This window comes from Eretmochelys imbricata, chromosome 6 (assembly GCF_965152235.1).
Source record: "Eretmochelys imbricata isolate rEreImb1 chromosome 6, rEreImb1.hap1, whole genome shotgun sequence".
NCBI classification, from domain to species: Eukaryota; Metazoa; Chordata; order Testudines; family Cheloniidae; genus Eretmochelys; species Eretmochelys imbricata.
In genome coordinates this window covers 50,023,276-50,038,210 of record NC_135577.1, presented here as the reverse complement: position 1 = coordinate 50,038,210, position 14,935 = coordinate 50,023,276, and the positions used below count along the sequence as shown (strand labels likewise).

Genomic DNA, 14,935 nt, shown 5'->3' with positions numbered 1-14,935 from the left:
ATATAAACAAAGATGACTTTTTATTATTATTGGAACAAATTTTTCCACATCTGCATAAACCCACTAAGTAAGGAAGAACCAAAAGAACCCATTCCCTATTAGGAAAGACATTCTACATTACAAAACATTGCTAACTTATGGAAAAGGTATGAAAAAAATATAGTACTTAAAAAGCCATAGTATTTAAAACTAACTATACGGATTTATTTTCTGGAGAATTTTTCCCTTTTTTTTCCTCCTAAGTTACTAACATTTACATTAATATATTTTGTCTGCTGCTTATTCCTTTCTGAATTTAGCCCATTACGGCATAATGATCTGTCAAAATTCTTTGACTTCAGATTAAAAACAAATAAATAATCATCAACAACAAGAAGTTTGTTTTTGTACAATATCTCTAGCAACATAAAAAGGGGAATGAGAATAAATCACCAGAATATCCTTTACCCAGGATTTTTTCCAATATTTTCCAAGAGGAGTCAGTGCGCCTCTTAGTAACAGTACATGACAGAATACAATTATATCAATTCAACCCTCTCCTTTTACTGAAATGTCTCATGCAATTATAGAAATACTTTAAATTATGCAAAAGTAACTCAAATGTTTTTAAACCATGGCAGTTCTCCAGAAAAATTCAGAGCATATATGGAACATGCCAATCACAAGCCCCAATACTGCCACTGGCTACGTGCAGGTGGACCACTATGCCCACATGGAGCCAATACAATCACAGACAGTTTCTCATGGCAATAGTCACACTTCATGATCAATAAGGCTACGTTTTAGTCACGGGTATTTTTAGTAAAGTCATTGACAGGTCATGCGCAGTAAACAAAAATTCACGGCCTGTGATCTGTTCATAACTTTCACTAAAAATACCTGGGACTAAAATGGGGGGCAGTGCGCGGCCCAGGAGTGGGACCCCTGCTGCTGCTGTGGGGGAGGGCCAAGGGGAGGTTGACAGGGGCTCCCTACCCAGCTCCGCATGCTGCTCCCACCACAAGCGCCGGCTGCTGCAGCTCCCATTGGCTGGGAACTGCAGCTAATGGGAGCTGCAGGCTTGGGCAGCACGGAGGCCCCCGGTCCCTCTGTTGCCTAGGAGCTGTAGGGCAATGTCAGTGGGAGCCGGAGAGCCCCCCACCCCGAGGTGGGTGCACTTCCCCACACACACCTCCCTGCCCCAGCCCCCTCCCATACACCCAAACTGCTGCTTCTGGCTCAGTTGCTGCCCAGATCAGGCAGCCCCTAAGCCTGCACCAGCCACTGCAGAAGTTACGGGGGTCACGGATTTCATGACCTCCATGACAGACTCGCAGACTTAATGATCAATAATACTGAGATGCTGCCATTGCTCAGAATTCCTATCACCCGTTCGGCTGAATTAATTTCTCTCTGATAGCAACTTACTCAATCTTTTACAAATTCTAAAATGAACTCTTCCTTTAATTTACAACAGTTACATATATGTATGTTATATTCCTTAATCAAAAAATGATTCAATATACACCTGGCAAATTATACCTATTCTTAATATTTCCCTCATTTAAAATAGACCGTCATATTGAAATGAAAACTAGCTAATCTTTCCCTAAACAAAAAAAATCAGCAGACATCTTCATTCAACTTCAATAGCATACAGTGTCCACTTTATAATATTAATGTTTTTGGCAGTAAAGTAAGAGCTATTATAAGCTAATATGATAGTTATTCCACGTGAGTTTTTTGGAAACTAAAAGTCTCCTCTTTTTAAACTTTGGTCCTTAGCAATTTAAGGTACATTTCTGACAATTTCTCTTAAAAACTCAAATTTCCCACTGAGAATATTCTTACATTAGAATTCTGGAATCTGCTGAAGAAATTTCTGTATTTAACAGAGCAGAGAAAAAAATGTTTGATGCTGTTTCAGAAGTAATTTCCCTCCCACTAGCTTAAGTTACTTCCAATTTTTTTCTTACCGTTCTTGATGTAGGAGGGGCAGATGGACTTGTTAGTGACATGATCTCTTGAATGGCAAGCCTCAGTTTCAACCTGTGCAGAGGATTACTGATTCCAATTTCACGCTGTATTTCCGTATCAGACAAGGCAGACATGATGGCCCCGCTTTTCACATTTGCTCGGCAAGCAGCCACATACCATGCTGGCATCCCTACCCACAACTGGCAAATAGAAAATAATATGTCAGTAATATATGTAAATATATGTTTCTTCAAATCTTCAAGTTACTAAAAATGCTACAAGTATAGGTACCCTACGTTTTAAAATGGGATCACTTACTTCTAGCCACACCACCACAGTAGGGCCATCCCATTGTGCAAAAGGCAGACCTTGCCTTCTAGCTTCCTCAAGCAATTCATGTCTAAAATTATAGAAACAGTCATTAAATGAAGTGAAAGTAATATTGAAATAGTAATTTAACTCTACGTTTCATTTATTTAACACTGGTATTTTGTTTCCTTCATCCAGCTTTTCTCCTTTAACAATCTTACAGACACTAAGATACCTGAAAAGAGGACAGGGCCATAGCAAATGCGGTATGGCATGATCAGGGTAAAATTTCAGTACAGCAGAAATGCTAAGTCTTGCTTTTTTGGAACTAGAAAATGCTCTGTGCCAGGTGTTTGCAAACATGCGCCATCCTGCCCTTACCATATTGCTAAGTGAGAGGGGAGTCCCATATAATTTGGAGGAGGATTTCAAGGAGATCTGGTAGAAAAGGTTGAAAACCATCAATCTATGCTGGTGAGAGACTGGTTAAAACGGACATCACTTACTGCTTATGTAGCAAATTTGCTATTATTCAGTGAATAAATATACTTTACAACTATTACAACATATTTCTTTGTCACAGGAACCCTCTGTAAACACTAATTGAAAAAGTTTCACTCTGTTTTCTATAAAATATCTGACATACTCCCCAACCTCTCTCTTCCCCACTTATTTATACCTCCTCATCCTCCCAAGGGAGGATAAAGCTTATACAGTCTCACTCACAGATCTGAAAAAAAGAACTTGGACTAAAATTATGTTTGGCTTTTTGGATTCTAATACACATACACAGCATTAAAAATATTACTGGACAGGGACTCTCTAACGGCTTCTAAATTAAAGAAATCATAATCAACACTGTTGAAACCTACAACAAGGAAATAAATTCAGACATCCTAAGCAACGGCATTCTGCACCAGATGGAATTTACGTAAGGACTTTTGAAGTTCAATTTTGTCCATTAAGCTACCATTAAGCAGGATTTGCCTGCTTGTAATGAAAAAAGACTAAGGCTAGAGTATGGACAGTACAATCCCAACTATTTGCATTACAGCATACATGTAGTTATTGTACACACTACAAAGGCCGTTGAAGAGGTCCCAAAGACGGTGGTCAAAACCTGCTTTTGTCACAATTAGACCCAAGTAAACAGGCAAATGAGAACTTGCATTATGTGGCATTTATACCATGGGAACAGTATTTGCATGTTATATTTAATTAAAGGTAAGAGTGAAAAATTCAACAAAAAATAAATTTAGACTGACAGCATGATTTTGTGCATTGGCAGTATATTTTTAAACAGCCAAAGTTAGAGCTAGCTAATTTGATGAATTTTGTAACATATTTCAATTTTGCTTTTTCTTCTTCCCCATTGTTTATCCAGCTTATAAATTTGGACCAGTTATTCTCATGAATGAATTTCCACGAAATTTTTAAATACAACAGTCACCAAAAACTCTCTTTAATAATCCAGCTCCATCTCTGGTACAGTATTCCATTAAAAATATATATGCAGTAACAAGATACTGTATCCTTGGCTACATACGCATGATCTCTTTCCATTTAAGTCAATAGGTGTTCATCAAAAGTGAACAATGTTCACATCTCTAGACCTATAATATTGAATGATTCTTGTCTTAAGGAATTGTCAAAATTCAGAAGCCTTAGAATGCTACAGCCACAAGATTACTTTAGTACAACTACGGCTCTGCAATGTAATAATTACAGTCAGGGTACAGAAAAGCCTTACATTTTATTTATATATATAGAAGTGTCAAGACTATGAGAAATTAGCCAGTCGCAGGCGATCAACAGACAGATCATTGATTTTATTGTTTCTCCTATAGTTTTTTGTAGGTGAATGATTTAATGTTCAACTGAAGTCCCAACTAGACGATAGTAATAAGGTTGAGAATAACCTTGCAAGCAAAAAACAAGTACTCATCCAGAAAATGAACACCTAAAACTGACAGGTTATTTTCTTATTTTGTGATAAAATCTTGGTTTTAAAAATGGATTATTTAAAATAATTATTTGCAAACAAAACCAACAAACAAAAAAGTTAAGGCTAAAATTATGTTTTAATGAAGTCCAGCTAATAGTCCAAAACGATTTACATTGTTAAGAAATTCTATATCTTTTTTTTTTTTTTTTTAAAAACTGGAATTGAACAGTTAAGGGATACATCCTGTTCCCTACTCCCACATAATCCATGACCCACGTCCCATCACCTGTGTACACTCAATTTTACATATGGGTTTGCAAATTTTAGGGGGTGAGGTCAAAATAAAAATTCCAGGAAATGACAAAATTCCATTTCCTATGCAAGGAATCAATTTCCAATAATCTTGTATCATTTCGTTACTTGTACAGTATGAAAAAGCATTAACACTGTAGTGGTGAAGATGCTAAAAAGGGTAACAAGACTGGTGTCATTCACAGAATGGAGAGGTGACATATGCAACACAATTAAAAGCAATGTAGGTTAAGCAAGAAAAAGCATGAAGTTATCTCATGGAATAAAGCACAATAGTCAACCTTGCAAATGGACAACCTCAGCAATGCTACAGCAACACTGAAAAATTTAGTACTATTAAACAGCTTTCCAAAACAGAGTTAAAATTGTTAGGTTGTATAGTTTTATCATTTAAATGAAGTACCAAAATTCTCATTATGTACATTCAGAGCACGCAGTGTAAGATAAACGGCTTTGTTTTTGTCAATGCCTTAACAAATACCGTTAATAGGCTTTCACTATAAATGCTTCAACAGAACATTTCACTGCCTAATATAGAAACATCACCTCTTGTAAAAACATGCATTTAATTTGCTGAACAATTAGGGCTTCTAATACATCATTAAAATCAAAGAAAGTTTCCAAACAAATTTCTCACACATCCACAACAATCCTAATAAATTAAATATAAACTTACCCTGATTTTGCACTACCACATCAAATGGTAAATAATAAGGAAATAAAACAATGAAGGAAAAATGTAAAACTATAATTAAACTGAACTCGTAACACAAATATAGAAACAAACAGAATGAAATAATGTAATACTGTAATTCAGTTCTTTAAACATAAGATTGTTAATAGAGACTTCAAATAAAATGGTAACAATGCCTGTTGCAAACACGTTTGAGATTGTGTATACAGAAACAAAACAAAAAGATATGAAGTAATACATAAAATAAGCACAAAGTAGCTTTTTAGTCACTGCTGCTACAGTTACTTTTTACATTAGGTTTCAGAGAAATGTGAAATTCTTAATCCTTTTCATAAAAGCTACCAGAATATTGATTTGCAATATAGCGTATGGAATCTTACTGAGTCACTCAGATACTCGACTGTGTACATGTTTTTGAAAATGAGCAGTTAGCCTTGAGAATTTGCTCTGACACTATCCTTTTCATGTTTATGATTACTCCCACTGAGGTGGCGATGGATCTTCTCTAGTTATTTCTAACATATTTGTGCTTCCCGTGTTCAGTGCACTTTGGCAAGTTTTTGGAATGCACTGATAAAAGTATAGTACTGTGATGTGAAGAATGCTAGATTAGGGTTACCAACTTTCTGACTGCAGAAAACTGAACACCCTTGCCCTGCCCCTGCTCCTTCCCTGAGACCCTGCCCCGCCGCTCACTCCATCCCACCCCTCCCTCCCTCTCTCGCTCTCCCCCACCCTCACTCACTCAATTTCACTAGTGAGAAATCGGGCAGAGGGTTGGAGTGCAGGAGGTGGTCAGAGCTCTGGCTAGGGGTGTGGGCTCTGGGTTGGGACCAGAAATGAGGGGTGCAAGGTATGGGGGGGGCTCCGGGCTGGGGCAGGAGGTTGGGGTGTAGGAGAGTGGGGCTGGGTGTGTGTGCTCCAGGGTGGAGCCAGAAATGAGGGGTTCAGGGTGAAGGGGGGCTCCAGGCTGAGGGTTGGGATGTTGGTGGAGCTCCAACTGAGGGTGTGAGCTCTGGTGCAGGGCCAAGGATGAGGGGTTTGAGGTGTACAAAGGGGGGCCTGGGGCCGAGGGATTCTGAGTGTGGGAGGAGGTGCGGGCTCTGGGAGGGAGTCTGGGTACGGAAAGGAGCTCAGGGCTGGGGTGCGGGCTTCGAGTGGCGCTTATCTCAGGTGGCTCCCAGAATTAACTGGCATTTTCCTCCGGCTTTTAGGTGGAGGTGCAGCCAGGCAGCTCCGCAACCATGGCAAATGGGAGCTGCGGAGCCAGCGCCTGGGGCGGGGGGGCAGCGCATGGAGCCCCCGTGTCCACAGATCCGCCTACGAGCTGGAGGGAAATGCCGGCCACTTCTGGGAGCCGTGCAGAGCCAGGGATCTGCCTTAGCCTTGCTAACCAGATTTTTAACAGCCCAGTCAGCACTGCTGACCAGAGCTGCCAGGATCCCTTTTCAACCAGGCATTCCAATCGAAAACTGGACAACTGGCAACCCTATGTTAGACCCCAACTCATACAGGTTGAAGAGTCCTACACTCTGTCCTGTGGGACAGTAAAATTAAAGAAAATGTACATTTTTGCTACATATTTCCACCAGCATAACAAGGCTTTTATGACAACCTATGCCTTTTCGGTAATACTCTTTGCATTTTGAAATTTACTATGTAAACCCCATCATATTGATCAGTAAGCACATATGTGTACAGGACTGGGTGTACAGGACTGGGAATCAGAGTTTATGAAATCCTATATTTTGATCTTGGGAAAGCCACAATTTCCAATTATGATTTGTCATTTGTAAATTATAACTTGATATGTAACACCTGATAAATATCATGGGTTGTTTAAAGGATTAGTTAGATTATGCTTGTAACATACTCGCAAATGCAGGTAAATATTTTCAAAATAACTCAGTAAATGGAGAACAGCCAATGATCTGAATATAGTTTCCAGCAATGGTAACAAAATTTTGAAAGGCAGTCCAGGAAGCAAGTGCATATTAATTTTCAAAGCAAAATGATTATTATTCACCTGCAAGAAGTAGCTTTTGAGTTGGTGGAAGCCAGCCAGAATTGCATGTGAATGTTTTTGCTGGGTCTTATTTTTGCAAAATGTGAATTTTTTAGCTGGCATTGAGAATCAAGAACATTTTCCAAGGGGGGGGGGGGAGCAAAGACAAAAAGCTATGGTAATAGGTGCTGCTGTGATATAGCTAGGCTAACATTTCTCTTTCAAGAAAGTAGAGGTAATATCTGAAAACTCCATAAAACTATCAAAATCTTTAGAACAGAATTCAGTCACAAGGTGGGATTCCATGTATCAGCAATTTTAGAAGCAACAGTTCACTGTGTCATTACAGTCAAAATAGATTACCAATATTGAAGTTTTCAAATAAAAATGTTGCCAATTTTCTTGGCAATTAACCATACATTTATTTTTTTTGCTACTGAATTTAAGAGCATATTTTCTGCACTTTAGGAGTCATTTTCATTTAAAAGGGAAACTCTGATGTGCTTGCTTCTTGCACATTCACTACCTAATCTTCCTGAAGATGAAGCAAGACACCCATAATTGACCTTAAATCAATTCAGCTTAGTTTCTGACACAGAGGAAAACAATAGTTGGGTGGATTAAAAACAGTAATACTATAGATGTATAAAAAATATATGTTCTTGTTTTTATAACGCACAACATAATGACAGCCAACTAGTATCTTATTAAGAGGGTGAGTGGGAAGGACTGCCTACCTTCAAGTTTTCAATAGTATTCTATTCTGCCAGTTAAATATTAAGTCACAGATTACCACCATGAAAGATCTCATCTGCCTTCTGCACTCATGGACTTTGCTACCTCTCTGCTGCCTGGTTCATTTGGCAACACCACAAAATGCAGTACATCTTTAAATGGTAAACAAAGCAGAAATTTTTTTGCACCTTAATTCTTATTGGAAAGATTCCAGAAACAGGCAAAAAATTACTGCTCTTTAAAACATGTCACTTAAAAGAGCACATCTATACTTCGAACTGGATGTGCAATCTCCAGCTCAAGACAATGTAACTATGTTAGCTCTAAATTATCTAGAGACAGAAGTTTAGCCAGGGTGGCGAGAGGAGTGGGATGGTCTAGCTGCCCCAATACATACCTAGGATCTCAGAGGAGATCCTACTCAAGGCAGCCACCCTTCCACTTCTATTTTTAGCATGCTATGCAAACAGAGCTAGCACGGGTATGTCTCCTTACCCTGGAAATTACACATCGAGCTCAAAGTGTAGATATATCCAAAGACTGGCAAGTAAGTGTTCAGCAAACTAATGTACCAAAAAAAAAAAAAAAAAAAAAAAAAAAAGGGTGGGGGGGGCAAAAGCCATGACAAAAGACAAGAGGAAACAGAAAAATCTTGAGTAATAAATTTAGGGAGCAGACAAAATGAAAAAAGGAAACTGCTTCATAGTCAACTGCTAAAAAGAACTAGCTGCTGGACACACTAGGGATCCCTAATGTTCCAAGAAGGGAGGCTTGCACTATGTGGCTCTCAGCTGGCAGATAAGACACTTGTTGGACTCTTGCCAGCAATTTACACAAGGAACAAACCTCAAGAACAGGAATATAAAATGACCATCTCTGTTTCAAGACACCTTTTTACTAAGTCCATTTTTACTTTTCCAAAATTCATTTATCATTTTTTACCGTAATGATTTCAGTGCTGAATGCCATCACATCAGGTTTGTCAAGACCACAACCCATTTTTAAACACACTATATTAGAGATGTATGTAAAAAATAAATCTGCAAAACTTAATGAGGCTTGATACTGCATCAGGCATAATCTTTGAAGTTTTTCCTTTAAACGCAAATTATTCATTTCCCCTAAATACATATTTGATAACTTACTTTTTCTGTAGTTTTCTATTTTTTTCTGCCTGTCCCCCAAGTTTGCTGAGTCCTAAGGCATCTTGAGAAGAATTGTCTGTTTCTGCCAAGCCAACTACAAGGAATAAAGAAAGGTACTTAGTGACATATTTTTTGTATTTTACCTTGAATTTATTGGTATAAACCAGCATAACTATCATATTCCTGAACAAAGTAATTAGTACTTTCTAATGTACTAATCAGCAGTAATTGTCCAATTATGTTTCTGTTGGTAACTCATTTTATTAATGAGATGTGATCAGGAGAAGAAATTAAAAAAAAAGATAGCCCTTTTTTTCCCCCAGAGATACACTAAAGCATATAGTACTTGAATATGAGACATGAACAAGCATTTCAGAATATCTTTATTCTCTCTGCACTCCACGTGTCATGCACCTAGAATCTAAAACAAACATTACTTAGAAAAACACATTAAAAATGTATACCATGAGACTAAGGCCTTGTCTACACTATCGCAGCAAGTCGACCTAAGTTACGATACTTCAACTAAGTGAATGACACCGCGCTGCGTCAACGGGAGATGCTCTCTCGTCCACTTATCTTACTCCTCTAGTGGAGTACTAGAGTCAACCGGAGAATGCTCTGTGGTCAATTTAGCAGGTCTTCACTAGACGCGCTCAATCAACCCCGTTGCATCCACCGCAGCAGCATCAATCCCCAGTAAGCGTAGATATGGCCTAAGTCTTTCCTTTCTTTTATACTGTTGATAATACACAAGTTAGAAGATAACAAACCAACCTTGTCCCAATGATTCTTTGCCGGTTTGTCCAGGTCGACCCTTTTCTTTCTTACCAAACAAGCGACCTATGGAAGATTTGATCCCCTTCTTTTTAGGGGCTTTGTGAAGGGAATCCTGGCTACTATTACTGCTACTGGGGTTGCTTACTTGCCCATCTTGAGAACCTGTAGAACTTTAAAGAAAAAACTTTTTAGTTTGTAAAAGAATACACACAAAATAATCCCTACTTTCAGCACAATACATTTTTATGGCAATTTGAGGTTTTGGTGGAAGCTGATTAAGACTGTCAAGTTATCTCAGCAAATTAATTTCCAGTTTTTAAACATTTCTCTTTACAAAAGATGTGAAAAGCATCACAAGAAGATGTATCAAAAGATTAAATGGAGCATAAATAAAAACACCGGACAACATCCAATATCTCAACACTTTATCCCTTTTCTTATTAAGATATCTTATTAGGGTGACTGACCTATGTCAAGCAACTGCAGATTATTTGTATATTACAATCCACTAGATGTCAGATTCCCTACCAAGTTCAGATGATCATAGGTTGAATTTAAGCCACAGATCTGGAAATGAGTTGCATAATAAATTAAAAATCCAGCTTCCTTTCATCTAACTTTCTTCTCTATAATATGCATTTTACATAAAGTGATAAAAAGAAAGGCAAACTGCTAGTACCTGCAAACTTCCCCATAGAAAACCAGCTGCCATTAATGAATGTGCTAAGGGACTGCTTATACATATTAACTTTAGCAAATCAACTGACAAATTATTCTGACTTTTCCATTTACTTTAACTTTTCAGAAGTTTTAAAAATCAATTTCTTAAAACTTGCATGATTTGAACAACAACTTTGTAGTCAATCAGCTATTTAAAAATCTGAACCTTAGCTACGTTATCTGAATATTACCCTCATATCTTTTTGCCATCTTGCTTACTTACTTTCTTATGTCCCTGATGTCTTCGTGGCTCAATGTATGCAAAGCTCCTTTATGGACTCTATCCAAATGCAGAGATCGAGGCGAAGATGGTGGTGATGTCTCACATTTTATTGTGGTCTTGTCATCTCGTACTTCTTCTCCAGAAACTGGAGACTACAGGAAAAAAAGAATGAAAACTTTAGGGTTTAGTTTTTAGCATGAATCCTACATTAATACTGTACAAAGAATTAAAAGAAAATGTATTGATTATTTTTACACTTGACAGTGATAAGGTTCTCCCAGCTCTTTTATTCTGGGGCCATCATTTCTACTCTTTCATTCTCTCTGAACTTCCTCTTACTTTTGTAGACAACCAGTGTTGCTGAATTAATATTTCTGCTGGAAATCGGACAGTGGCAATCTTATATAGAATTCATTGCCTCCCTATCCAGCAAGTAGGGCTCAGAGCAAGTATACATTCCCTTTAACAACTCCCTAAAACTAAGTATGCTAATAATACAATATATACACACCTGACCCTTATTAGTTCTTTCAGTAAAGCCACGTAAAGCATTACTCCAATTATGAGGAACCAGAAGAGTTTTAAACAAGGTGTTCTAGATGTCATGGGCTTAGATGATTACCAGATTTAACCACAACTTCTTGAAATCAGGAATCCCTTTGTCAACACTTATGAAGTTCCTTCAAGTGTGATGAGGATCAGAAATTCAAACTAAGTAATTTAATTGTGTGCTGGTAATCTTCAAAATTCAATGCAAGTATGCCTTTACAGAGACAGAGGAATGGCTACTGCAAATGGATAACATACTACACCCTTTACTTGGGGTAAAAGTGTTTCAAACTAAATTACTATTTCTTCCTCTAAAGCAGATCATCTTCCTTTTCATTTCTTTATTCCCATAATTTTTTATTAATTTAATTTAATATTATTTTAATAGTAGAGATTAAATCTGAACATGAAATAATTTGCAATTATTCACAAATATGTAACTCTTCCAGCGGATCTCATTTGCACTCATACTTTATTGTAAATGACACAGCAAAAGAACGTAACTAAGTGGCTAAAGAGTTTACCTTTCTACGATGTTTCCTTAAATCACTAGGCTGACAGATGCATGCAAAGAAAAGAAATTAAGAGAAACCAGATTTATTGCAAACTGTAGCACAAACTCAAAGCATTAGCAGAGACAAAAACACATTAGGGAGAAGATAATATAGCAGAACATATATGGAAGAAAACTAGAAAATATTTAGACCACCATATAGTTGAAAAATCTAGCTTTATAATGGAAATACCGTAGATACGTAAATAGTAGTTTTAGAGGATAACAATATTTCACCCATATCTACAAGGCAAAATTAAAAAAGAAAACAAAAAAAAAAACACATTCTCAGCAAGAAAACCAGTAAATTAAATTTTGATTTCATTTTTTTTTTTTAAATAAGGAGAATACTTGGGCAAAGACTCTCCCTTGATCACACGTATCAGAGGGGTAGCTGTGTTAGTCTGTATCCACAAAAACAACGAGGAGTCCTTAAAGACTAACAGATTTATTTGGGCATAAGCCTTCGTGGATAAAAAACCCACTTCTTCAGATGTATGGAGATCCCTTGATCACAAAACCAAAAGGTACTCAAGGCAGATTTCTATGTTGTCTGAGTTAGATCCTATGAATTTCAAACACTCTTCATTCTGACCACTTTGGAATCTTGTTCCCTTTTCTACACTTTATATAAGCAGAAGCATTACAGTATTAATCATGAAATCCAGAACTCTGGCAGCAGTATTGTGAGGTAACTTACATTTAGGTTGTTGGAATGAATATGCCCAGTCTATTACCACTACTTCTTCTCCCCCACCCTCACCAAAATCTGTTGAATCTCACCTCTTAGACATTCCCAACCTTTAACAGTGTGCAGAGCAAAAGATCAAAGATTGTTCATTAACTGAAGTTGTACATAGAGCATAATCATATCAGACTGATACTGGTAAAAAATTACATTTATATAGTTTAGGAAACAGATTTACACTGTACTTGGCTACGTATTTTAAAAAAGGACTTGTAGGCAAAAAAAATTTGAGTATCAAAAATTCAATGCACTTTGTAATACAAACAAAGAATGTTTAAAAAGATAGGGTAGGTTTGGGCATTCGGTCCAAAAATAACTGGTCAATTGACCAGTCAAATATTAACAATTAATTCAAAAATTGACAAATATTTTAGAGTACTAATATTTTAGAACAGTAAAAGGAAGAAAAAAAAAGTACAACTTTATCATCTCCAATAGGCATAGGGGAGATACTTATGCCCAATTACAAAAAACAAATTACATCAGTTATTTTCATTCAGAAAAATGCAAAACACAATTAAATTAAATACTAAAAATGCAGAATGGCACTATGATGCAATTAAAATAGTAGGCTGCCACATACATCAGGGTATTCTTGTTGGAATATTTGAGAATACCGGCCGTGGTCAATTGTAAGGTCATTGATTGACATTACTTGACTGGTCAATTGACTGGCTTGCCAAGTCTACTTGGATTAAAAATATGCAAAAGGTAAGCAAGCAAGGAAAATGTGTAAAGATTTGCTCAATCTTCAAATATTTCTGTTTTGATTATCAATGTTACTACAGTAAAAGCTGTGTTATCCGGCACTTTACCAACAGGAAAGCTCTAGAAACTGACATTTCAGGAAGGGCTAACGGGACATGGGCTCTGGGAGGGACTTTGGGTGCAGGAAGGGGCTTGGGACAGGGGGTTGGGGCACAGGGGGGGTTGTGGAGTGCCGGATCCAGACGGCGCTCATCTCAGATGGCTCCCCGCAAGTGGCGACATGTTCCTGATGCTCCTAGATGGACGAACGGCCACAGGGGCTCTGTGCGCTGCCCCCGTCCCACTCCAAGTGCTGGCTCCGCAGCTCCCATTGACCTGGACTGTTGCCAATGGAGCTGCAGGTGGAGGCAGCATGCAGAGCTGCCTGGCTGCGCTTCTGCTTCAGAACAGACCAAGGTGAGTGCCGCCCAGATCCGGCGCCCCAAAACTCCTCCCACACTCCACACCCAAACTCCCTCCCTCCCAGAGCCTGTACCCCCTCTCATGCCCCAACCCCCAGGCCCGAGCCCTCTCCCGCACCCAAACTCCCTCCTTCTTAGTTAACCAGAATTTTTGACTTACTGGCATCCCCCATTCCCCCAACATGCCAGATAACAAAGAACAAGCTAATCAAATCACAGTATAGACTTAGTTTACCCTTGAGACTTCCATCACTAGAAAATAAATTAGATAACCCTGAAAGGTGCATCAAATATTAAACATACATGGATTCAGGGTCTAAATGTGCTATTTAAATACCACCCAAGGACATCATCCATTCCTCGTAAAGAAAATCTTAATCATTATAGGAACAGGTGAACAGAATAGAAAGATGAATAAAATCATAGATTAATCCAGTCCTCAATATCCAGTTAATTTTGGGATGGCTAAAGTAAAAGACACCACTGCAAGAAATCAACACTAATGAAAAAAAAATAGTGTCAGCCAGTACTTGTTAAAGACAGCTACAAGCTTTTAATTCACTTGTTTTAAGTTAAACTAAAAAAGTAACAGCACTGAATTTTTAAAACCATGATTAAACTAGCTTGCATTCACAAATCTGGGACGGGGATGGGGGGAACCAAGGCAGCAGTACTATCTCTGTGATAGCATTTGATACAATGACATGGGCTTAATGCAAGCTAACAGGATTAATGTTAGCTAATGTTCATAAATAAAGTGGATTTTTATCAGGAAACTACAAAATAATGTAAAAAAATAATCCATTATTCACAATACACATTAATAAAAATCCAGTATCTCCACTCCTGTAGTTCTGGAGGAAGTTTAGGATCTTTATATTACCATACTTCAAAAAATTATTCAGTTATAATAGCTTGGCTAAATATTACCACATGTGATTTGGTCAGTTCCTTTAAATCTTGGAGTTGTGAATTTTAAGTTAAATCAATTACAGTTTCAGTTACTATTGAACAAAAAAATTCATGACAATTTCTAGCTGCTACAGGACTTGCAGCTTATTTTTGCTCACTAAAACTAGATTTAAAAAAGTC

General features: G+C 37.7%; 1 protein-coding gene across 4 annotated transcripts in view; it reads right to left on the bottom strand.

Annotated features, from left to right (window-relative positions):
• Positions 1–14,935, bottom strand: part of PPFIA1 (PPFI scaffold protein A1) — an 88,524-nt gene that overhangs the window by 25,480 nt on the left and 48,109 nt on the right. For all 4 annotated transcript variants that reach the window (XM_077818511.1, XM_077818508.1, XM_077818509.1 and 1 more), the window contains exons 17-21: positions 10,825–10,976; positions 9,879–10,051; positions 9,102–9,195; positions 2,275–2,356; positions 1,956–2,156 (exon numbers count right to left, since the gene is read on the bottom strand). In XM_077818511.1, coding sequence (XP_077674637.1) covers positions 1,956–2,156; positions 2,275–2,356; positions 9,102–9,195; positions 9,879–10,051; positions 10,825–10,976 — 702 coding nt within the window. The remainder of the gene's footprint in view (positions 1–1,955; positions 2,157–2,274; positions 2,357–9,101; positions 9,196–9,878; positions 10,052–10,824; positions 10,977–14,935) is intronic.